We start from the raw sequence: 26206 nt of genomic DNA on the forward strand, positions 1-26206 counted from the left end.
CTTTGGGAGGCTGAGGCGGGTGGATCATCTGAGGTCAGGAGTTCGAGACCAGCCTGGACAATGTGGCAAAACCCTGTCTCTACTAGAAATACAAAAATTAGCCTGGTGTGGTGGCGGATGCCTGCAATCCCAGCTACTCAGGAGGCTGGGGCAGGAGAATCGCTTGAAACCAGAAGGTAGAGGTTGCAGTGAGCTGAGGTCACGACACTGTACTCCAGCCTGGGCAACAGAGTGAGATTCCGTTTCAAAAAAAAAAAAAAAGAAAGAAATCTGTACTTTTATTTAAATATTTTCCTATCCAAAAAATATCTACCATTATACCAATCATTTATAAATCTTATATTCATGCGTTAGCCAACTACATTTACCATTATAGATTTCCAGGTTTCGATTTAAGCATTTTGACAAAATTAGAACTCCTTTCACAAACTTTTCAATCTTTCTAATTAAAAGAATTATTTACTTATCAGAAGTAATAGATATGTCAATTTGAACTATTTATACATGGTGGTATCTAGTACAAAAATTCCCAATAAACATAGAAAGCTATAAATATCTAGAGGAACACAGAAGACAGTAGGTAGGCAAGCTCATTTAGACCCTCCCTTTAAACATAATACGAATCCCAGAAGCCATAAAGAAAAAAATTAGCCAATGTGACCAAGTACAAAAATTTTAACTTCTATATAGAAAAAGATTCTCTTGTAAAGTTTTAAGACATCTTATAGACTGGGAGAAGCCATTTGTAACACATAATACTCAAGTGGCTAATATCCATAATACATAAAGATTTCCTACAAATCAATAACAAAAATACAAAAGTTCATAAAAGATATAAACAAGTAATTCACAGAAGAAATATAAAACACCAATAAGCATATGTAAAGATGCCAAGCCAATACATTCAAATCAAACACATTTTTTTTGCTCATCAGATTGGCAAAAATTAAAATGGAAAGTATCTACTGCTTGACCTCCCCAGGCTCAGGTGATCCTCCCACCTCAGCCTCCTGAGTAGCTAGGAAAACAGGTGTGTGCCACTACACCTGGCTAATTTTTGTGGAGACGGGGTTTCACCATGTTGCCCAGGCTGGTCTCGAACTACTGGGCTCAAGCAATCTACCTGCCTCGGCCTCCCAAAGTGCTGGGATTACAGGCATGAGCCACAGCATCCAGCCTTTTTCTTATATTATACTATTGGAGTTGGAGTGAACTGATATAAATGTTCTGAACGATAAGTTGAAGAATTTAAGAAAAAAATTTTAAGCATGCATACCCTGTATTTCAACAACCTCAATTCCAGGAAAATCTATTCTACTAAAATATATGCAGGTATGCACAAAGATCTACATATATGAATGGCCACTGCAGCACTCTTTGTAATACAAAAAAATGGAAGCAACACAATCTTCATTAATAATCGGAAAGTTAAATTATGATCCACCTGTAATGGAGTACTATGCAGCAGACAAAAGAATGGGGTAAATCTTTACACGTTGATCTGAAAAGACAGCCATGATACCCTTTTAAAAAATGTAAAGTTGTAAAATAATCACATTATGTTTAGGGAAAAAAATGTGTAAAGATAGATATTGACATAGAGAGTGAATGAATGCATACAAAAATCTGAAAAAATATACAACAAACCGATAAGACTTACATTTTAGTACTTTGGGAATAATTTATTACAGTCAGCCTTCATTACTTTTGTAAATACGGTCACATACACTTTTAAATACATCTACTGGCAAAAATCTGAACCAAATTTGTCCAATAAAAGGGTCATAATTGAATCACAGAATATTCATACAAGAGACATTTTTCCAACTTCAGGCTGCAATCCATTAGTGAAATGCAAAATCAATTCAAAGGGATGGAACAAGCATATTTTAAAGAATAAAATACAACAGATAATATCAGAATGCACGCTGGGCTTGATGGCTCACATCTGTAATCCCAGCACTTTGGGAGGCCGAGGCGGGCAGATCACCTGAGGTCAGGAGTTCGAGACCAGCCTGGCAAACATCGTGAAACCCTGTTTCTACTAAAAATACAAAAAATTAGCTGGGTGTGGTGGTGCATGCCTGTAATCCCAGCTACTCAGAAGGAGCAGAATTGCTTGAACCCGGGAAGTGGAGGTTGCAGTGAGCCGAGATTGCACCTTTGCACTCCAGCTTAGGCAACAAGAGCGAAACTCCAACTCAAAAAAAAAAAAAAAAAAAAAATCAGAATGCATTACCTATAATACTGTTTTAAACAATTACGTATGTGTGTGTGGCCTTAATCACAAAATAAAATATACCTCCTACTGTGAATTTTGAGCAAAATCACACTAACAACATTTCAACATTATGTTTTCAAGGAATGTTTAATGATTTACAAAAGTGCTCACTTGAAAGTGTTGAAGGGAAAAAGCAGGGCACAATACTACATGTATATATATGTATCATCTCAATTTAGTTATATTTGCATAGAAAAAAGAAAGAGAGAAAACTATTCCTAAAAGATGGCTATTTGGAGTGGCAAAATACAAGTAATTTTTGTTCTTTTTACCCATAGTTTCAAAAATTCCTATAATGAGCATATGGCTTCCATCTAATCAGAACAAAATGCTACTTAAAACATAAATTAGGGCCAGGAGCTGTGGCTCAGGCCTGTAATCTCAGCCTGAGAATCAGAGTTGTAATTTCAGCTCTGGGAAGCTGAGGCGGGCAGACTGCTTGAGCCCAGGAGTTTGAGACCAGTCTGGGCAACATGGTGAAACCCCATCTCTACAAAGAATATAAAAATTAGCCAGGCATGGTGGCACATGCCTGTAGTCCCAGCTACTTTGGAGTCTGAGGCACGAGAACTGCTTGAACCTGACAGGCAGAAGTTGCCAAGATTGCGCCACTGCACTCCAGCCTGGGCAACAAAGCAAGATTCCATCTCAAAAAACAAAAAAAAAAAACAAAAAACAGATAGCCAGCCATGGTGGCTGATGTCTGTAATCCCAACACTTTGGGAGGCCAAGACAAGTGGATCATCTGAGGTCAGGAGTTTAGGACCAGCCTGGCCAACATGGTGAAACCCCGTCTCTACTAAAAATGCAAAAATGAGCCAGGGTTGGTGGTGCGTGCCTGTAATTCCAGCTGCTCAGGAGGCTGAGGCAGGAGAATTGTTTGAACCTGCCAGGCGGAGGCTGCAGTGAGCCAATATCAGGCCACTGCACTCCAGCCTGGGCAACAGAGCAAGACTCCATCTCAGAAAAAAAAAATAAAATAGCTGGGTGTACTGGCATACTGAGTCCCAGCCAGCTACTCAGGAGGCTGAGATGGGAAGATTGATTGCAATTGGGAGGCCGAGGCTGCAGTGAGCCATGATCATGCCACCGTACTCCAGCCTGGGTGATAGAGCAAAATCTTGGTTCAAAACAACAACAATATCAAACCCATAAGTGATGTATATTTTGCCACTATAAAAAACGTGTTAAGCATATATTTAATCATTAAGTACTTTCTGAAAACCTTCTATGTCCTAAGCATTCAGTATTCTAGGTACTGAGGATAGGATGGTGAGCTAAAGAAAGTCTCTGCCTCGTGGAGCTTATATTCTAGTAGGAAACTCTATAGAATAAATTGGATTAAATTCCTTGTGTAGTAAGATAAAATTCTGTTTGAGAAACAGGACACTATCATTCTTTCAACAGTTATTAGTTGCCCTATGTACACTTTTAGGTACTTGTTACCCACTCCCTCGCACTATGCTGAATCCTCGCAGTCATCAGGTAAAATGGTACTTTAACAACAATAAAATCTTCAGTTTACATTTTAAAAACTTAAACACCTTGGGTAAGTTTCATACTGGTGTCAAATTAAGAAAAGAAAAATATTTTGTTTGTAAAAAGTGATTCATTCTTTCTCTACTCTCAATGAAATGACAAAATATAGATCAAAGCAAAACAGTTCAAATCTTTTCTTATGTAAAATATAAAATTACAGCGATCCTTTTTCCTTTGAGTTCCACAGATAATTCAATGTTCATAAAGTTTTTCAATTTACTAGATTACAAATTTGCAGTGAAAATAAAAATATCTTTTTTTTTTTTTTTTTTTTTTTTTTTTTTTGAGACGGAGTCTCACGCTGTTGCCCAGGCTGGAGTGCAGTGGCGCGATCTCGGCTCACTGCAAGCTCCGCCTCCCAGGTTCCCGCCATTCTCCTGCCTCAGCCTCCTGAGTAGCTGGGACTACAGGCGCCCGCCACCGCGCCCGGCTAATTTTTTTTTTGTATTTTTAGTAGAGACGGGGTTTCACTGTGGTCTCGATCTCCTGACCTTGTGATCCGCCCGCCTCGGCCTCCCAAAGTGCTGGGATTACAGGCTTGAATAAAAATATCTTAATTATGCTATTAAGAGCAAAATGTTTGGGCATACCTATGGTTTTTTTGAGGTGGGGGAACAAGGTCTCACTCTGTCACCCAAGCTGGGGTTCAGTGGTGATTGAATGGCTCACTGCAGCCTTCAAGTTCTGAGCTTAAGGGATCCTCCTTCCTCAGCCTGCCAAGTAGCTAGGAGTACAGGCAGGCACTACCATACCTGGCTGATTTTTTTTGTAAAGCCAGGGTCTTGCTATGTTGCCCAGGCTGGTCTCAAACTCCAGGGCTCAAGCAATCTTCCTGCTTCATCCTCCAAAGTGTTGCGATTACAGTCATGAGCCACTGCACCCAGTCCTATAATCTTCTTATTAAAGATTCCTATAGCCCATCTCCTCTTTTTCTAACCCTTTATTCTAAGGGTTAAACTCTCCCTTATTTTTCATTCTGGGTTTCTCTCTCTAATTTAGCTCTCTTCTTCTGAGCTGTCCTGATTATAACATAGTCTGATAGTATTCAATTAAACTACTTAGGCAAGTCAATGTTTTGAAGAAACAGATTAATTTTTAAACATAATTTACATATTAAAACATAGCCCAATATTCATGAGTTCCTAAGTTGGGTATTTCTACAACGTGGTTAATCATTTTCAGTATTTATTAAAATAAAGCAATAAATGACACCTAAAATGACCTATTTGGTGAATTTAAAATGAGGAAATGACACAGATCAAGGACAAATATTTTATTCCTGTGTACCACAGAGACATTAATTTCAAAATGCATTTTTGTAGAGAAAAACTAGTGCCTTTTATCAGAAAGAAATACACATTACTAAACATTTTATATATAATTTTTCAAAATTGGTATGCAAATTTATCTAGATTTTGTCATTAAGAATCCATCATGTGTTCTAATAGCTTCTGAAAATTAAAATTACTATATTTTCATTTGGGTCAATCAATGCTCCCTCTGCTTTTTTTTGGAGACAGGTTCTCCTCTGTCATCCAGGCTGGAGTGCAGTGGTGCAATCATGACTCACTGCAACCACAAACTCCTGGGCTCAAGGGATCCTCCTATCTCAGCCTCCTAAGTAGCTGGGACCATGTCTGGCTAATTTTTAAAATGTTTTTGTAGAGACAGGGTTTCACTATGTTGTCCAGGCTAGTCTCAAATTCCTGGGCTCAAGCAATCCTCACAGCTTCGGCCTGCCAAAGTGCGTGAGCCACCATGTCTGACATTTTTTTTTTTTTTTTAAAGTTAAATGACCATCTATTACCATCACAAACACCAAAAATGGCAGGCTAAAACAATTCTCTGAAATCCAATTATTTTTAAGAAATCTCAATATTATTACATATAGTCAGTAAAAGTAAGAATAGCATTAAAAACAATTTTTTTTTTTTTTTTTGAGATGGAGTCTTGCTCTGTCGCCCAGGCTGGAGTGCAGTGGCTGGATCTCAGCTCACTGCAAGCTCTGCCTCCCGGGTTTACGCCATTCTCCTGCCTCAGCCCCCCGAGTAGCTGGGACTACAGGCGCCTGCCACCTCGCCCGGCTAGTTTTTTGTATTTTTTAGTAGAGACGGGGTTTCACTGTGTTAGCCAGGATGGTCTCGATCTCCTGACCTCGTGATCCGCCTGTCTCGGCCTCCCAAAGTGCTGGGATTACAGGCTTGAGCCACCGCGCCCAGCCTACAATGTTTCTTTTGGGGGCGGGGTGGGGGATGGAGTTTTCCTCTTGTCACCCAGGCTGGAGTGCAATGGCGTGATCTCAGCTCACTACAACCTCTACCTCCCTGGTTCAAGTGATTCTCCTGCTTCAGCCTCCTGAGTAGCTGAGATTTCAGGCATGCATCACCACGCCCAGCTAATTTTTGCATTTTTAGTAGAGACAGGGTTTCACCATGTTGGCCAGGCTGGTCTCGAACTCCTGACCTCAAATGATCCGCCTGCCTCAGTCTCCCAAAGTGTTGTGATTACAGGCATGAGCCACCGCACCCAGCCAATTACCGACAATTTTTATTCAAAACAGATTCCCGGAACCCATAGAAATTTTTGTTCAGTAGGTGTGGGCAGGAGCACAGGAATTTGCATTTTTAACAAAACATTCGAGATAATTTTGATGTAGGTAATTCATGTTCAACACTTAAGAAACACTGCTCTAATAATTTAGTTTATAATATATGTGCTATGCTTTAATTCATTAAATATTAACTCAGTGCCTCATATGTACAAGGTTTAAGTGCTGTGGATCAAACATGAATTCGGCTTCAAGGAAGGTAGAATTTAATAAAAGAGATAAGAAATGCATATAAATGACTTACAATAAAAAGGAAGGAATTACCAAATGTCTTTTGGTACAATACTGGGGTAGTTCATGGGAGGGAATGATACTTCCACCTGACCTCAGGGAAATTCTTCTAGTGAGACATAGCATTTGAAATGAGTGTTAAAGCCTGTCTCTTTAGACTATAAGGATGGAAAAAATAAACTAATAAAAACTTATCTCACTGAATGATAAATGTATCCATGAACATCACCCCTTCAAACCCCTTCAAACTCAGAGAAGTTATTCTCTACCTCCTAAGCTTTATATGTTGATTTATGGGTCATGGTCTTGTGTAGTCCTGTATACTACTCAGCAGCTCAGTATGCTTCTATCTCTCCAGACACGTCCTTGAAAGGATCTGTTTTAGTACTTTTAGTACATTTATCCACTGTGTGATAAGGTCACACAGTGAATGCTGATAAACAGAAACATACCTATCCTTTTACAAATCTTTAGGAAGTAAATAGGATTTAAGCATAGTTGAAATGGGAACAGTTTAGGCCGTCTTCAAGTTCTAAAATATCCACACAGCTTGGCATCAGGTAGCATGATGAGAGAAATGATCAGGGGAAAAAAAAAGAGACAGAGAAAGAGATTTTACAATTTATAAGGCATTGTTCTAAAAGCCAAATAAAACAAACTACAGGGCGGAAGTTTTTAAGGCTCTTCTGCTTCCTGATTATGTTGTATGTTGTTTAACATGTGTGACATGTCTGTGACTTTTAGTTTAAAAATTCCAGTATCTTCCTAGAAATATAGCAAATACAGTCTACAGTGCCCAACAGTAACTGAATAAATGAATGAATGAATTACTTTCAGGTTATTCTCTGGTTTTCCTTGCAGGTTTACCCTCCTTTATTAAGAGAAATAAAAGTGAGACAAGTACCAAATGTGCTATGCTTTCTCATCTCCATGCCTTTGCACATGGTAATGTCTCTGGTGGAATGCTTTTCAGCTCCCTCTTCCTCTTGGCTAATTCTTATTGAGTCTTCTAAACCTAAGTTAAGTGTCCCCTTCCAAAATCCAATGGACTACTTTGACATCCGTGTCTCAGTGTCCCCATAAAATCCTCTGCATCGCTATATCTTTTTTTTTTTTTTTTTTTTTTTTTAGATGGAGTATCACTCTACCACCAGGCTGGAGTGCAGCAGCACGATCTCGGCTCACTGCAACCTCTGCCTCCCAGGTTCAAGCAATTCTCCTGCCTCAGTCTCCCGAGTAGCTGGGACTACAGGTGCACGCCACCACACCCAGCTAATTTTTGTATTTTTAGTAGAGACAGGGTTTCACCATATTGGCCAGGATGGTCATGATCTCTTGACCTTGTGATCTGCCCGCCTTGGCCTCCCAAAGTCCTGGGATTACAGATGTGAGCCACTGTGCCCGGCCTGCATCGCTGTATCTTAACTCTAATCAGTATATTGTACAGAGGCAGCAAGATAACAAGCTTTGGAGTCAGACACATCTGAGTTCAAATTCTGATTCTAACACTTACTGTGTGGCCTTGGACAAGTTACCTAATGTCTCTAAGAATTTCCTTACCTGAAAAACAGAGAATAACAGTGTGTAAGGTGCTCAATATATCACTTCATACATAATATTGAGTTAATAATAACATGCTCACATTATATTGTACTTGCTGGTTAAGTTGTCTGACTTTTTCTCTAAACCGCACACTTCTTGAGGAAAGAAACACATTTATCTCTGAATAAGTAGCATTTAGCACAGTGTCTGGCATATGGTAAGTACTTAATTTTTGATGAGTAAATAAATATTACTTCCATTATAAAAAATTAATTTGCCACTTGAAATTCGTTCTGTAATGAGGTGGAAAACAAGTGAATAAAAAAATAAACTCATTGATGTCAGTGTTTTGTTTTTTTTTTTTAAGAATACTGTCTGTCTTTTTTTTTGTGTGTGTGAGATGGAGTCTCGCTCTGTGGCGCAGGCTGGAGTGCAGTGGCGCGATCTCGGCTCACTGTAAGCTCCACCTCCCGGGTTCACGCCACTCTCCTGTCTCAGCCTCCCGCGTAGTTGGGACTACAGGCGCCCGTCACCACGCCCTGACAATTTTTGTATTTTTAGTAGAGACGGGGTTTCAACATGTTAGCCAGGATGGTCTCAATCTACTGACCTCGTGATCTGCCTGCCTCAGCTTCCCAAAGTGCTGGGATTACAGGCGTAAGCCACCGTGCCCGGCCCTTACTGTCTTTAATCATATATTTTTCTTTTCTTTTCTTTTCTTTTTTTTTTTTTTTTGAGATGTAGTCTCGCTTTGTTGCCAGGCTGGAGTGCAATGGCGCGATCTCGTCTCACTGCAAGCTCCGCCTCCTGGGTTCCAGCGATTCTGCTGCCTCAGCCTCCCGAGTAGCTGGGACAACAGGCACCCGCCACCACACCTGGCTAATTTTTGTATTTTTAGTAGAGACGGGGTTTCACCACATTGGCCAGGATGGTCTCAATCTCCCGACCGTGTGATCCACCCGCCTTGGCCTCCCAAAGTGCTAGGAGCCACCGTGCCTGATCTTACCATTTTTTTTTTTTTAGAATTTACTTTTAACTATACATATTATGAAATGCCAAACAACTCAATACTTGCTTTGACATGGCTGATCATATATGCATAGAACTGCATACCTATAATTTTTTCATAGTATATATTAACCACAAAAATTACCAAGCCACACATAAGACTACCTTTATTTGACAACCACTTAGAAAAGTTACAGTAAAATAGCTGGGCATGGTGGCTCACGCCTGTAATCCCAGCACTTTGGGAGGCCAAGGCGGGCGGATCACAAGGTCAAGAGATTGAGACCATCCTGGCCAACATAGTGAAACCCCGTCTCTACTAAAAATACAAAAATCAGCTGGGCGTGGTGGCATGCACCTGTAGTCCCACCTACTTGGGAGACTGAGGCAGGAGAATCACTTGAACCCCGGAGGCAGAGGTTGCAGCATGCTGAGATTGCGCCACTGCACTCCAGCCTGGTGACAAAACGAGACTCCGTCTAATAAAAAAAAAAAAGTTACAGTAAAATAAAAAGCTTCTTAAAACCAAGGGAATTCTGAATACAGAAAGCTTAATTAAAAATCTTTTACAGTCCTTGGGGAAGTGAGAAAAAATTCAGTTTCATGGTTTGATAATTTTGACCTATGTAAGAACATAAAAATATCCTAATTACTTAATATAATATTTAATAGATTTTTCCATTGTGATGTTTAATTAGCTGGTTTGAACAACACCGAAGTACTAATTTTTGCTATTCATTTGTAAGGTCTCAATCTGAGAGAATGTTTTTATTTTATATTTGATAATCAATATATTTTACCTGTTTAATTTTAAAATGGGGTCTCACTATGTTGCCCAGGCTGGAGTGCAGTGGCTATTCACAGGTGCAGTCATAGCATATTACGGCCTTGATCTCCTGGGTTCAAGTGATCCTCTTGCTCCTCCTCTGGAGTAGCTGGAACTAAAGGAGTATGCTAACATGCCCAGCTCAATTATATTTTAATCTTCAATGTATTTTTTACAGGCCTGCACTAAAGCTAATATCATTAGTCTTATTTCCTCCTTTTTTCCTTCATAGCCAAGGATAGTTTTACTTTAATATTATACTTAAACATAAATTGGGTATTTTAATATATAAAATGGAATTCTGCCTCTGAAAGATAATCTTTACTTTGAGCCATTTTTTAATTCATTATGCAAAGGAATAATGATTTTATAATGAGGATTCCAAAACTACGTTACAGTATATGGATACAATGGTGAGAGTTATAATCCATGACTCTTATAGAATACAAGCGATCAGTGCTTTATGTCAATTTATAATCCACTGTTTTTTGGTGTGTTTTTGTTTTGTTTTGTTTTGTTTTTATTTTTATTTTTATTTATTTATTTATTTTTTTTGAGACGGAGTCTCGCTCTGTCGCCCAGGCTGGAGTGCAGTGGCCCGATCTCAGCTCACTGCAAGCTCCGCCTCCTGGGTTCACGCCATTCTCCTGCCTCAGCCTCCCGAGTAGCTGGGACCACAGGCGCCCGCCACCTCGCCCGGCTAATTTTTTGTATTTTTTAGTAGAGACGGGGTTTCACCGTGTTAGCCAGCATGGTCTCGATCTCCTGACCTCGTGATCCGCCCGTCTCGGCCTCCCAAAGTGCTGGGATTACAGGCTTGAGCCACCGCGCCCGGCCTTGTTTTGTTTTTAGATAGAGTTTTGCTCTGTTACCCAGGCCGGAGTGCAGTGGCACAATCTCAGTTCACTACAACGTCCACCTCTTGGGCTCAAGCAATTCTCCTGCCTCAACCTCCCAAATAGCTGGGACTACAAGTGTGTACCACCATGCCCATCTAATTTTTGTATTTTTAGTAGAGATGGGGTTTTGCCACGTTGGCCAGGCTGGTCTCGAACTCCTGACCTCAAGTGATCTGCCTGCCTGTCTCCCAAAGTGCTGGGATTACAGGCGTGAGCCACCACGCCCAGCCAATCCACTGCTTATATGACCCATATGTGTTTTATTGCTTCTAAAAGAGCAGATACTTAATATATGACATTAATACAGATTGCAAACTAAACAAAAATATTTCTTTTCATTTATATATGTATTTTTTGAGACAAGGTCTGGCTGTGTCACTCAGGCTGGAGTGTAGTGGTGCAATCTTGATTCACTGCAACCTCCACCTCCCGGGCTCAGGGCAGCCTCCCGGGTTCAGATCATCCTCCCACCTCAGCCTCCCGAGTAGCTGGGACTACAGGCATGCACCGCCATGCCCAGCTAATTTTTGTATTTTTTTGTAAAGACAGGGTTTTGTCATGTTGCCCAGGTTGGTCTCAAACTTGGTAGCTCTAGCAATCCGCCGCCCACCTTGACCTCCCAAAGTGCTGGAATTACAGGCGGGAGCCACTGAGCCCAGTCTCTCTTTTTACTTAAAGGGAAAAAAAAAGATACAGGATTTCTTTCCAAAGGAGACATTTGTTGAGTAGATGACGGCTGCATTAGGAATTAAAATTATATAGAAGATAGGTATCTTCAGTTATTTAAATAATAGTGAAAATGAAAAATTTAAACAGATTGCAAGATTAGTCAAGTACTAAATGGAAAAAAATATCTCCAGGCATCTTAGTAAGTGAAAAATAATGTATTTTTAAATTTTTGCCATTGTTATAAGCCATATACCAAGTTGTGAACCATTTTTTTCAGTCTATTGTTTAAAGAATTTCTGGATTCTAAATTATGTTTTTAATAAACAGCAATAGGCTGGGCGCATTGGCTCACACCTGTAATCCCAGTACTTTGGGAGGCCGAGGCAGGCAGAACACCTGAGGTCGAGAGTTCAAGACCAGCCTGACCAACATGGAGAAACCCCATCTCTACTGAAAATACAAAATTAGCCAGGCATAGTGGCATATGCCTGTAATCTCAGCTACGTGGGAGGCTGAGGCAGGAGAATCGCTTGAACCCAGGAGGCAGAGGTTGTGGTGAGCTGATACTGTGCCATTGCACTCCAGTCTGGGCAACAAGAGTGAAACTCTGTCTCAAAAAATAAAATAAAATAAAAATAAAAATAAACAGCAATAATTGTTAACTTTTTCTTTTCTTTCATTAGGGATAAAGAGTTTAGAGAAATATTTGGTGCAAAACCCTTAGACGGCTCTTTATCTACAGGTAATGCCTGAACAAGATACTTTTTTGAGTGGAAGATAAAATAAAAATCCAACCACCCTATCCGCCTCCAAAGGAAGGTTTATTCTAGTTAGTCAAGGAAGCGGATGCTCCTTGGAGAAGAAACAGCATCTACAAAGGCAGAAAGACAGGAAATAACATGATATCTTTAGAGAATCAGGGTAAGGGCCAGGCAAGGTAGCTCATACCTACAATCCTAGCACTTTGGGAGGCCAAGGTGGGTGGATCACTTGAGCCCAGGAATTTGAGACCAGCCTGGGTAACATAGGGAGACCCCATCTCTATTTAAAAAAATAGCAGGGCACAGTGGCTCATGCTTGTAGTCCTAGCACTTTCGGAGGCTGAGGTGGGCGGATCACTTGAGGCCAGGAGTTCGAGACCAGCCTGGCCAACATGGTAAAACCCTGTGTCTACTAAAAATACAAAATATTAGCTGGGCATGGTGGCAGGCACCTATAATCCCAGCTACTTGGGAGGCTGAGGCAGGAGAATCGTTTGAACCTGGGAGGTAGAGGCTGCAGTGAGCCAAGATCACACCACTGCACTCCAGCCTGGGTAACAGAGTGAAACTCTGTCTATAAGTAAATAAATAGGTATAAATTTTAGGCTGGGCATGGTGGCTCACGCCTGTAATCCCAACACTTTGGGAGGCCGAGGCAGGTGGATCACCTGAGGTCATGAGTTCAAGACCAGCCTGACCAACATGGAGAAACACCGTCTCTACTAAAAATACAAAATTAGCCTGGTGTGTTGGCATATGCCTGTAATCCCAGCTACTCGGGAGCCTGAGGCAGGAGAATCGCTTGAACCTGGGAGGCGGAGGTTGTGGTGAGCCAAGATCGTGCCATTGTACTCCAGCCTGAGCAATAAGAGCAAAACTCCATCTCTAAATAAATAAATAAATAAATAATTTATAGAAAGAACCACAGTGAGTTCAATAATGCTGGAAAATCCAGTGAAGCTAGATTAAAAGGAAAAAAGACCAGTGGCAGGGAAATTTGTTGGGAGGCTACTAAAGTAAGCAAGGCAAGAAGTGATAAAAGCCTGAGCTAAGCAAATGGCAGTAATCAAAATTCAATTTCTACATTTGCATTGAAATTTTTCCCTGTAGGAAATGTTTGTAATGTAGCATAAGAATCATAAAAATGAACATCATAATTATAATCTCTCAAGTCTGACTGCCTAGTCTTAATGTCCTGGTGACACTGCTGATGGTGAAAACTTGTTCTTTAAACAATTCTATGTGCCTCAGCTTTTTCATCTGCAAAACAGGTTAATGATAAAAAATCTTTATCATATATTTTTATGGTGATTAAAAGAGGTAATAAATATAAAACAATGCCTAAACAAGTTTATATAGTTTAGTACAATATAGTACACAGCAGCAAGAGAAACAGGAACAGTTATCTACTATTCACACTTGTACAATTGTTATTTTGAGTGTAGACAATGCTGACCTTCTGCAAGTTTACATTGTTAACTACTACAGAAAGATATATATCAATCCAAGATCAGAAAATACCCTGGGCAAAGGGTTTTTATTATAGATGCAAAACTGTTTTTGTTTTAAAACACTGAAAATTTTTTCTAGACGTATAGTTAACTTCCACGTGACTCCGAAAAAGTTGAAAATATTTTTGTTTCTGTGATTATATATAACTATATTGTGAATAATAGGACCAATATCTTTCCAAGTAATAAACGAAACTATTTATAAGCTGCCTTAAACCAGTTTGAACTAATAAATATTCAGAGTTGCCAGAAATCAAATCCCAGAACTTAAGAGATCATTCCTTTTGCAAAATCAGTGATAGCTTAATTTAATGATTGTCATCTCATATTTATGTAATAACATGTTAGAGTCCATAAAGAACGTGTTTACAACCTAATTATTGCCCTTTAGCATTTTAGCCTTTTAGTATTTTTACTATGTGTGTGTATATAGATACACGCATACACACAAATATATATACATATATTATTTTTTTCTAAAAACACATATCACCTTAAGGACTTATATTTTATTTTTTGTTTGTTTTTCTTATGCAGAGGTGAAGGTTAGCTACAATATACTTCTCAAAAAAAAAAAACAGGCTTATTAGTATTTTAGTTTTTGTATTTAGATTCACAACATAGAAAAAATGTGAATAAGAAATTACAGGCCGGGCACAGTGGCTCACGCCTGTAATCCCAGCACTTTGGGAGGCTGAGGCGGGCAGAACATGAGGTCGGGAGTTTGAGACCAGCCTGACCAACATGGTGAAACCCTGTCTCTACTAAAAATACAAAAATTAGCCAGGCGTGGTGGCTCAGATCTGTAATCCAAGCTACTCAGGAGGCTGAGTCAGGAGAATCACTTGAACCTGGGAGGCGGAGGCTGCAGTGAGCCAAGATCGTGCCACTGCACTTCAGCCTGGGCAGCAGAGTGAGACTCCATCTCAAAAACAAAAACAAAACAGAAATTACAAAAATAGGCTGGGTGCAGTGGTTCGTGCCTGTAATCTCAGCACTTTGGGAGGCCAAGGCGGGTGGATGACGTGAGGTCAGGAGTTCTAGACCAGCCTGGCCAACATGGTGAAACTTCGCTTCTACTAAAACACAAAAATTAGCCAGGCATGGTAGCGCACACCTGTAATCCCAGCTACATGGGAGGCTGAGGTGGGAGGATCACTTGAACTTGGGAGGTGGAGGTTGCAGTGAGCCGAGATTGGGCCACTGCACTCCAGCCTGGGTAACAGGATATTCCATCTCGGAAAAAAAAAAAAAAAAGAAATTACAAAAATATCAAAAACCAGAGGTTGTCCTTTGTGGTAAAGAGCAGTTTAAATACTTTAATCCATAAAAGACGATAATAGTAATGTTTCTATAGTTATCTTAAAAATCATTATGGAATCAAGTCACCAGGAAAAAAACTATCTTTGATACTTCTAACCAGGCAATTATTGTTTTGGTTCTTTTTCTTTCTTAAACTACGGTAGGTAGTAATGAACCAGTCTTTCTCAGAGCTATACACCAGAGAGTATTAAGTGAAAATATACATGAAAAATTAAGGATACTCTCAATCTTTTAAACAATTCATTACTCTTCATATCGTATTATTCTTCAAACTAGTCAGTCATTGTTCACAATATTCTCAAAGAATTCACATGAGGATACTCTTTTAAATCCATGAAAAATGGCCAGGCGTGGTGTCTCACACCTGTAATTCCAGCACTTTGGGAGGTCAAGGCAGGAGGATCACAAGGTCAAGAGTTCGAGACCATCCTGGGCAACATGGTGAAAACTTGTCTCTACTAAAAATACAAAAATTAGCTGGGCATGGTGACACATGCCTGTAATCCCAGCTACTCAGGAGACTGAGGCAAAAGGATCACTTGAACCCGGAAGTCGGAGGTTGCAGTGAGCAGAGATCGTGTCACTGCACTCCAGCTTGGTGATAGAGCGAGACTCTGTCTCAAAAAAAAAAAAAAAAAAAAGTTCATTACAAAGTTTTGGAATGCTAATCAGTAATAAGAATTGCAAACATTTCTATAGCTAATTGAAAATGTTAACAAAGCAAAACAAATGCACAAACAAAAACATAAAATAAGAAGCCAACCTAAAGGGATGTGGGAATGGAATACTTTCTTCTCTTTCTTCCCTTATCCTCTACCTTTCATGGGAGAGCAGAAAAGGAAAATAATAATAAAGAGAAAGAAGATGATGAGAATAGGCCTATAAAAACCTGGAAAGAAAACAACCAGTAGGCTGGGCGTGGTGGCTCACACCTGCAATTCTAGCACTTTGGGAGGCTGAGGTGGACAGATCACTTGAGGCCAGGAGTTCAAAACCAGCCTGGCTAACACAGTGAACCCTCATCTCTACAAAAAAATAGAAAAATTAGCCGAGCATGGTGGCATGTGCTTGTAGTCCCAGCGACTCGGGAGCCTGGGAAGTCAAGGATGCAATGAGCCATGATTGAGCCACTGCATTCCAGCCCAGGTGACAGAGCAAGAATCTGTTTCAAAAACAAAAAAAAAAAAACAAAATAGAAGAAACTAGCCAGGCATGACAGCACACACCTGTAGTGCCAGCTACTTGAAAGGCTGAGGCAGGACGACCCCTTGAGCCCAGAAGTTTGAGGCTGCAGTGAGCTGTGTTCACGCCACTGCACTCCAGCCTGGGCAACAGGCTGGCTCCCAAAGTGCTGGGACTACAGGGGTGAGGCACTGTGCCCAGCTAAGTGGCTCTGATGTCAATATGAAATGCCAGTCTCTGATGCAATAATGAAATGTTGTATTTCCTCATTAATTTTAAATATTAATTAAAAATTGTTAGATATGTGTTATGGAATTAAAGTTTTTGTTGTTGTAATTGTGGTTTTCTTAAAAAATAGCAAATCTAAACCTAAATGGTTTGTTGTGGTAGCCATTAGCCCCATATAATTATTAAGTATTTGAAATGTGATACACCAAATTGGGATGTCCTGTAAGTGTAAAGTACATACAGGATTTTTAAAACTTGGTATAAAAATATAAAATATTTTATTAATAATATTTTAGGCCGGGCGCGGTGGCTCAGGCCTGTAATCCCAGCACTTTGGGAGGCCGAGACGGGCGGATCACGAGGTCAGGAGATCGCGACCATCCTGGCTAACACGGTGAAACCCCGTCTCTACTAAAAAAAAAAAATTACAAAAAACTAGCCGGGCGAGGTGGCGGGCGCCTGTAGTCTCAGCTACTCGGGAGGCTGAGGCAGGAGAATGGTGTGAACCCGGGAGGCGGAGCTTGCAGTGAGCTGAGATCCGGCCACTGCACTCCAGCCTGGGTGACAGAGCGAGACTCTGTCTCAAAAAAAAAAAAAAAAAAAAAATTTTAATATGGATTATATGTTGCAATAATAATATTTTGGATATATTGAGTTAAAATACATTTTAAAATTAAATTAACCTGTTTCTTTTTAATTTTTAAAAGGTGGTTAACAGAAAATTTTAAACTATATGTGGCTCATATTATATTCCTACTGGACTTTAGGCAGTTTAGACCTTTAGGCAGTTTCCCCTCTTCTAAAATGCCCTAAATCAAGATTACACTCAGCTATAAGCATTCTTTCCTACATGGTTCAGTAGCAATAATGGCACACAACTGGGTTAAAATACAAGCTTCACAGTATGGCAGTTCAAATGGTAGCAAGAACTTAGAGGAATCAGACTCCTCATACAGTACTGCTGGACAAAACAATCTGGCAATGCCTAATAAATTTAAAATGTACTTATATCAATCTGACATTTCCACTTCTAGAAACATATCCAAGAAACCTATGAACATACGCACAAGGAGACATGTCCAAACTAGCATTATCTGTAGGGCAGAGGCCACCAAGCCACCCACCAAGATTTTGTACTCTTTTTCCATAATGTAGAGTTGTTTCTTGGAATTAACTGCCAAGTCAGCAATTCATTTCCCAGCCCCCTTTTTTAGGAAATGTAGGTCCCAGGTTGTGTCATATGACTTGAATTATAGACAATGGAAAATGAACAGAAGTGATATATGCTACTTCTAAGGACTGGCCCTTAAAAACCTCCAAACACCATTCTCCACTCTCTTATGTTCACTGGATGAATGTTGATACCTAGAGCAACGTTGGAAACCACAGGTTAAAAATGACAGAGTCTCCATCAGCCTGGGTTCCTTAATGACTTCACAGAACACAGCTCCTCCTTCTCCACTGAAGGAACTCTATATGGGCAAGAAATAAACTAAAATTATGTTAAGCCTTTGAGATTTTGGGATGTATCCATTAGAGCAGTCAGTATTAACTTAATATACGTGTAAAAATTAAAAACAGCCAGGCGCAGTGGCTCAAGCCTGTAATCCCAGCACTTTGGGAGGCTGAGGCGGGCGGATCACGAGGTCAGGAGATCAAGACCATCCTGGCTAACACAGTGAAACCCTGTCTCTACTAAAAAATACAAAAAATTAGCCGGGTGTGGTGGTGGGCACCTGTAGTCCCAGCTACGCAGGAGGCTGAGGCAGGAGAATGGCGTGAACCTGGGAAGTGGAGCTTGCAGTGAGCCAAGATCACACCACTGCACTCCAGTCTGGGCAAGAGAGCGAGACTCCGTCTCAAAAAGAAAATAAATAAATAAATACAAAAAAATAAAAATAAAAAATAAAATAAAAAAAATTAAAAACAACTGACATGTCCATCAATAGGAGATTGGATAAATCATAGTATAATCATACTATAGAATGATATATAGTAGCTACAATGAAAGAACTAGATCTACATCTATCAACATGAGTTTTTTTTTTAAGTTTAACCTCAAAATAGCTAGTTACCAAAACCAATTTTTAAAACACATATGTTGACCATACAAATTAATATGTAATAAGTAAGGGTGGGAGAATTATAAGCTCTTAACTTTTATGTTTCTTACACTTGCATTATCAATATTATGTTTAACCCATGATTTTGTCATAGAAACTTTTTTTTTTAAACAAGGTCTCACTCTGTTACCCAGGCTGGAGTGCAGTGACATGATCATGGTTCACTGCAACCTCAACCTCCTGGGCTCAAGCAGTCCTCCCATCTCAGCCTCCTGAGTAGCTGAGCTAAGTTTTATACTTTATTTGTAAAGATGAGGTTTTGTCATGTTGCCCAGTCTGGTCTCAAACTCCAAGACTCAAGCAATCTGCCTGCCTCAGCCTCCCAAAGTGCTGGGGTTAGAGGAATGAGTCACCAAGCCTGGCCATCTTCACAGGAACTTTTAAAGCCAATTTTCCATTTCATGAGGGTTAATTTTGTTAAAACCGCAAAATATAATCCATAAAGCCATTACTCAGGTACAGATAAACTATAATAATAATGGCCTAAAAATTGGAGAAAGGATGCCACAGTCAACCCCCATGAGCTGTGGAATTTGCACTCCCTCAGAATACCTCACTTACTATGCTTCACATGAAATCAGTCATCATACAGAACAAGTTGCCAATCTCAATAAATATGTCAAATATTAATAGCACTTAATTTCATATGTTATATACAAATAAACAGATTCTAAAGTTTTCTTCCTTTGCCCCAATGAAGTATTTTAGGTGCAATTCACTTTGGAGACCTCTGGTCTAGTGACAAGAGATATAAATATTTGTTGACAAAAAATAATAAAATAAACCAAGTACTTCCAAGAAGAATGGCATTGGGTATTACGGAAAGGAACACAGAAGGGACCCCTAACTCATTATGAGTGTGAGGATGGTAAACAAAGGCTTCCTCAAGGAAGAGTGTTAAACAGAGAACTAAAAAATGGGTAAGAGATTGGATTGTGTTGGGAGTGGCTTTTGGGGGAACACAGTATTCCAAGCAGAGGGAAAAATATACTATGTGCAAAGGTACAGAGGCAAAAGAGAACACAATACATTCAAACAAATACATTCGTTTAATATAGCTGAAGTGGAGTTTCTGGAGGAGTAGAATTGGGATGAAGTGGGTGGATAGTGATTCCAGAAATAAGATTAATGAAGTAAGATTATAAGTCCTTACTTTTGGATTTTATCTAGAGGGCAAAGGAGAGATAGGTGATGAAGGATACGTAGTAAAAAATTTAACCTTGTCCAAAGAGAGGTCCAGATGTTGCCTCCAGCTCCTGGGAGGTAGCCTCTAAACCCCTGGAATTTCTGGAGTAATATGAGTACTCTTACTATTTATGATGGGTCTCTTGAACCACATAGTATGAGCCTAACCTCTGGAGAGGGTAGACTGGAAACTGAGTTCAACCATGCAATCAATCAATAAATCTCAATGAAAACTCTGCTGAGGTAAGAGGATCATTTGAGCCAGGAGTTTGAATCCAGTGTAGGCAATACAGTGAGACCCCATCTCTTTAAAAAACAAAACACAAACTCTATACACACCAAAGTTTAGGTGAATTTCTTGGGTGGGCAATACCCTGTATATATTTCCATACATCCATACATTCATGCTGGGAGGGTATGGAAGGTATGTTCCCTGAGAAAAATGGAAGTTTCATATCTCCAACAACTCTCTTCGACTATACCCTAGGCATCTTTCTTCCTTTGGTTCTAATTTGTAGCTTGTCTTTGTAATGAACTGTATCCCTAAGTATAATAGCTTTCAGTGACTTCTATGAGTTTTTCTAGTGCATTACTGAATCTGAGGATGGTTTGGGGAAACCCCCAAACAGGAAGTTGATGTCAGAAGGGAGGATGGTCTTGTGTAGCCTCTTCATTTGAAATTTGTAGTTGCACCCTAACCCCTTACAATAGGATCAGAAGTCTTGGGCAGACTTGGCAGTATGGAAGACTGTGCCCTTAACCTTACAGTTTGGCTAACTCTGGGTAAAGGGTAAAAATGTTTAACCAGTGTGACAATTAAGCATTTTGTCTACACTGGGGAAAATATATTGCAGAAGGGTAAGACTGGCAAGAGACGACAATGACAGTGGGAATGGAGAAAGACATATTTAAGAGATATTTACAAGGTAGAATTAACAAGATTTGACTGAATGTGAGAGATGAAAGGAGAAGTCAGGGATGGACCTACCAGAAAGAGTATCAGGTTTTAGTTTTGTTTGTTTTGGGGGCAGTAAAGAGGGTTGGAGGACGGAATTCTGTTTTAGACAGTTTAATCTGAGGAAATTTTGACATCTAGGTAAAGCTGTTCCAGCAATCAAAGCAAGGATGAAGATAGAGTCAGGAGCCTTTAGCATAACTACAATAACTGAAGTCATGTGAGAGACTGATATTGACTAGGGACAAATAAGTCAACCAGACAAGAGAAGGTCAAGGACAGAACACCAACATTAAAGGGGTAGGCAGAATATTAAAAGCTCACAGAGAAGAAGTGGGGTAGCCTGAGAAGCAGGAGAAAAACCTGGAAAGCATGATTAACAATGAGTGGTATTTTTCCTCTTTTTGCTTATGTGAATGTTCTCCACTCCTTTATTTAAATGTGAATGTTTATTATTTTTGAATGAGAAAAAATGTGCAATTTAAAAATAGGTATTATATAACATGCATCCATATATTTTCCCATTTATATATTTGTAAATTAGATACAGTTTAATGATTTTCTGACCTAATCCAAAGTCATTAATGATTCACACAATTCAATGTAACTGAATTATTAGCCTCTATAACCAGCGATTTTCTTTTCCAAGACATGTTTAAAGTGTCCACCCTCATTATTACTGCAAGCCATCTGGAACTACTTAACTTTGCCAGACTCTTGGGATACTGGTTTCCCCCTTGGGAAATCCAACTCAGACTAAATGAATAACTGAGGAAACAACTGTTCTGAAAATATGATGACAATATAGCTCTAATAACGACTTCATCTTCGTCTCATAGTCTACTGGTAAAAAATGGAAAGAAAAAAGACTTCAGGGCCGGGCGCAGTGGCTCACACCTGTAATCCCAGCACTTTGGGAGGCCAAGGCGGCTGGATCACAAGGACAGAAGATCGAGACCATCCTGGCTAACATGGTGAAATCCTGTCTCTACTAAAAATACAAAAAATTAGCCGGGCATGGTGGCGGGCACCTGTAGTCCCAGCTACTGGGGAGGCTGAGGCAGGAGAATGGCGTGAACCCAGGAGGCAGAGCTTGCAGTGAGCTGAGATCAAGCCACTGCACTCCAGCCTGGATGACAGGGCGAGATTCCGTCTCAAAAAAAAAAGACTTCAGAATATTTGTTTCTTCTGGATTAAAACAAATATGTTATCTCTAGTATTGTACAGAGAAATTAAATACAAAATATTGACCTATATAAACTAGACAGATAGCCCTATATTCACATCTCCTGTAAGATCAGTTATACCCTTATTTACAAATTATCTCAAAGTTATAAAATCTCTTGCTTCCACCTTTTCAAAGGATAGTCTCTCCTTAACCTCAGAAATTCTCAGATTGTCATTGAAATTATTTTAATCTCTTGGGGGATTTAAATTTGGAGAAAGGAGTAAAACATAGGTACCTTTTTTTTTTTTTTTTTTTGAGACAAAGTCTCACTGTCACCCAGGCTGGAGTACAGTGGCTCACTGCAGCCTCAACCTCCTGTGCTCAGGCAAGCCTCCCACTTCAGCTCCCCAAGTAGCTGGGACTACAGGTGCATGCCACCATGCCCAGCTAAATGTGTTTTTATTTTTTATTTTATTTTGGTGGGGGAGTGGAAGGTGGGGGGACAAGGTCTTGTTCTGTCACCCAGGCTGGAATGGACAGCAGTAGGATCTTGGCTCACTGCAACCTCCGCCTCCTGGGTTCAAGCGATTGTTGTGGCTCAGCCTTTTGAGTAGCTGGGATTACAGGCATGCGCCACCAGGTCCAGCTAATTTTTATGTTTTTAGTAGAGACAGGGTTTTGCCATGTTGGACAGGCTGGTCTCAAACAGGTGATCGGCCCGCCTCAGCCTCCCAAACTGCTAGGATTACAGGCATGAGCCACCGCGTCCAGCAAAAACTGTTTTTTTTAACCTGTTAAAGACCTTAAAGATACTTTACATGAACAAGCCAACCATTTTATATCTAAATAAAAATACATTAACAGCGTCTGTACAAAACACAATATAAATGATGAAATCTCTGATTTAAGGTGAAATGTTTTCCAACTTTAATTTTGCTAGTTTTATTTCAAATCCAAACTTCTGTTCTCAACTAGATGGCCATTTTATCATTTCAGTTTTTTCTAGTTTATACCTATATCAAAATTATCTTGCTTTTTTTTTTTTTTTTTTTTTGAGACAGAGTCTCGCTGTGTCACCCGGGCTGGAGTGCACTGGCTCAATCTAGGCTCACTGCAACCTCCACCTCTCCGGTTCAAGCGATTCTCATACCTCAGCCTCCTGAGTAGCTGGGATTACAGGCGCGCGACACCACGCCCAGCTAATTTTTGTATTTTCAGTAGAGACACAGTTTCACCATGTTGGTCAGGCTGGTCTCGAACTCTTGACCTCATGATCTGCCACTTCGGCCTCCCAAAAAGCTGGAATTACAGGAGTGAGCTACCGCTCCGGCCACTTACCCCTTCTATATGAAAAAACACGTATCCCCTTGCCACCATCTTTAAATTTAAGTTTCATTAAAAACAAAACAAAACAAAACCTTCTTACATGGCAAATGTTCAGGGTTGTACTAAACTAATGACCTTATTTGGACATTCTCTAAAGTTTGCATTGTGTTTAATTCTGCAAACTGCATTTGTAAAGGTAAGAATTAACTGTCAAGATAGAGCTAGTCTGCTGCTAAGATAAATTCCTTTAATAAACATTTCCATTTTATTTTAAGCAGGAAGCTTTATCTTTAAATAGTGTAAAAAATTACATCTCAGAAGCCCTTTTCTATGATAGTTTACAAAGACCAGATATACTCTAAAATGTTAATACTGTTTATCTCTGGGTGGTGGTATTACACGCCATTTTATATTTTACGTTTCTCAAAAAGCATTATTACCTTTCTAATTGAAGGTAAAACTGTAATTGAACAGTATTTAGAAATTAAATTTTAGATACCTTATATTCTGAGACATCAACACAGTCCATTTCTATAGAAGATTTGTTAAATTATTTTCCCCTATTGATAAACTGCTGCTTTAACAGGAGAATGATTTGATCAGGTGTCTATTAGCTTGGATGAAGACAAAACAGGTTTATTTTCCAGGCCCTTCTTTTATTTAGGCTTTTGAGAAAATCCCAAAAGTGAGTTTGAACTTAATTACAGTGAATCTTGCAGTAGTAAACTTTCTGGGTGGCCAGAGTAACACCTTTCATTACAACTATCAGCTGAATGGCAAAAGACTTCTCAGGTTTACCAATGTTTTCAGAGACTTACTAGTATTCTCCTCTGTCATTATTTAACAATTCCATTAAAAAACGCAATTGTAAACCGTTTCTATTTCAGGCCTATAAAAACCAGAACTGGGATGAAAGGCAAAGCCTTGACCTTTCTATTTTAGACTTTCATCTGTGTAGCTAAGCCATCTGCTTTCTCCCCACCCCACCCCATCTACTTAATGGACTGAAAATACTGCACCTAATTGCAGTTTAATCAAAACAGCCTGACTTTTCCACTTTAATGAATTACGGCTCTTTCACCCGAAGGCTCGCTTGCAAAATTTTGCTTACCCTTCCCTCTCAACTCCTTCCCACCTCCCTCAATTATGAAATGTCAAATGTCTAAACTAAGAGACTAGGCTCCCCTGTATGGAAACATCTAAAAAGCCCTTCGCTTTCAACATTGAGCACCTGACGGAAAATCTACTCCAGTCTCTCATCTGGATATGGGGCCGGGAAAATCATCATTGTTGTTGCAGTTACGCAGGAAGCACCTCGCAGCTCAGACTAGAAAGGAGTCGCGTCTCTGCCGCCAAACAACAAGGCACTCTGCCCGGGAAAAGACAGACTGGGGTGGGAGGAAACCTCCGGGAGAAAGAAGGGAGCTGGGAAGAAGAGGGAGCTCAAGCCTGGGAGGAAGGACCTTTCCAGTCAGGAAAGGGAAAGGTTGTGTGAAGTGGAGCTAGACGCTGGGGGCCGAGGTGAAGGGGGATGAGGGGCCCGGGCCCAGCGGGAAGGCGCGGGGGCTCAGGAGAGCGGCTCCAGGGCCAGGCAGGAGGCGTGGGGGCCGAGGCGGGCGTGGGCAGCTCTCAGCCGACCGCCCGGGTCCGAGCAGCGGGGGCGCTTTTAGCGGCGGCGGGCGCGGGTGCGGGGGAGACAAGCAGAAAAGAGAGCAGTTTGAGGGGCCGAGGGAGCCGCGTCCGAGGCCGGCGCGGTGGGGACCGCGGGCCCACCCCCAGCCGAGCCCAGCTACTTAACTATTTGTAGAGCTGCTGCAGGCACAGGTCCAGGCTCTCGCCCTCCACCTCCTCGCGGGTGATGCGCTCTGACAGCGGCCGCGGGAGCGGGGGCAAAGGCGGTAGCTGGGGCTGCGGCGGCGGCGGCGGCACGGCCGAGTGCCCCGGGGCTGCCGCCGCCGTCGCCGCTGCCTCCTCCTCCACCTCACCCTCAACCGCCGCCACCGCCTCCTCTTCCACCGCTTCCTCCTCGGGCTCCGGGTCTTGCTCCTGGTCCCCCTCTTCCGACGCGGCTACCGTGGCCGCCTCCTCCCCGGGTTCCTCTACTGAAGCCTCGGCCGCCTCAGCTTCTACCAGTTCAGGTTCGGGCTCAGGCTCGGACTCGGGTTCGGGTTCGGGTTCGGGTTCGGGTTCGGGTTCCGGCTCCGGCTCGCCGCCGCCGCACGGTCCGCGAAACTCGCCCAGGAATAGCTCCAGGAAGCGCCGGTAAGTTTTCTCCTCAGGGATGCAGCCGGCCATCGCTGCTCATGCCCCGGGACAGACCGGGAAAGGGGTTGGGGGAAGCTCAGGAAGGGTAAGGGGCTGCTTTTGAGCCTCGGGCTCCTGCAAGGGCGGTTAACGGCCGCACCGGCACGAGCGATCAGCACTAGGTTGCCTGGAGAGGGCTCCCGCAAGCGTGCGCGCCGCCGAGCACGGACGTGCGCGGCCCGGGGGTGGAGCGCGCCGCCCCTCTCGGATCTGGAGGGAAAGTTGGTGGCGGGCGCGCGCAGGGTCCAGCGGCGGCCCACCCTTTATTCCTACCGAGAGCTCAGCCCACGCTGCCTAGAGACTGTCGCCATGGCAACCGGTTCTAATTAAGCATTGCAGGGTCCCTCCCGTCGAGTCCGCGGAGTCGAAAGGACACTCCACTCGCCCGCTCTCCAACTCTGAATGTCTTTATTGGCTGGATACCCTACCCTCACGTGGTTAAGAGTGAGCTAAGACATCTCCAAGTCTAGCTGTTGGTTCCCACTTGGGTTGCTTGGATCCCAGTTGGATGTACTTCCGTTTCCTTATCTGTTCCTT

The 26206-nt window shown here is 41.3% G+C and overlaps 1 protein-coding gene across 2 annotated transcripts in view; it reads right to left on the reverse strand.

Moving 5' to 3' along the window:
* The window catches only part of PPM1E (protein phosphatase, Mg2+/Mn2+ dependent 1E), a 229334-nt gene extending 203508 nt beyond the window's left edge, over positions 1 to 25826 (reverse strand). For both annotated transcript variants that reach the window (XM_074019137.1, XM_045376068.2), the window contains exon 1: positions 25164 to 25826. Coding sequence is in view for 1 of the 2 variants with exons in the window: in XM_045376068.2 (XP_045232003.2) it covers positions 25164 to 25660 (497 nt within the window). In the remaining variant the exon portion in view is untranslated. The remainder of the gene's footprint in view (positions 1 to 25163) is intronic.
* Between the last annotated feature and the right edge of the window lie 380 nt (positions 25827 to 26206).

The sequence above is a fragment of the Macaca fascicularis genome, chromosome 16 (genome assembly GCF_037993035.2).
Source record: "Macaca fascicularis isolate 582-1 chromosome 16, T2T-MFA8v1.1".
In the NCBI taxonomy this organism is placed as follows: domain Eukaryota; kingdom Metazoa; phylum Chordata; class Mammalia; order Primates; family Cercopithecidae; genus Macaca; species Macaca fascicularis.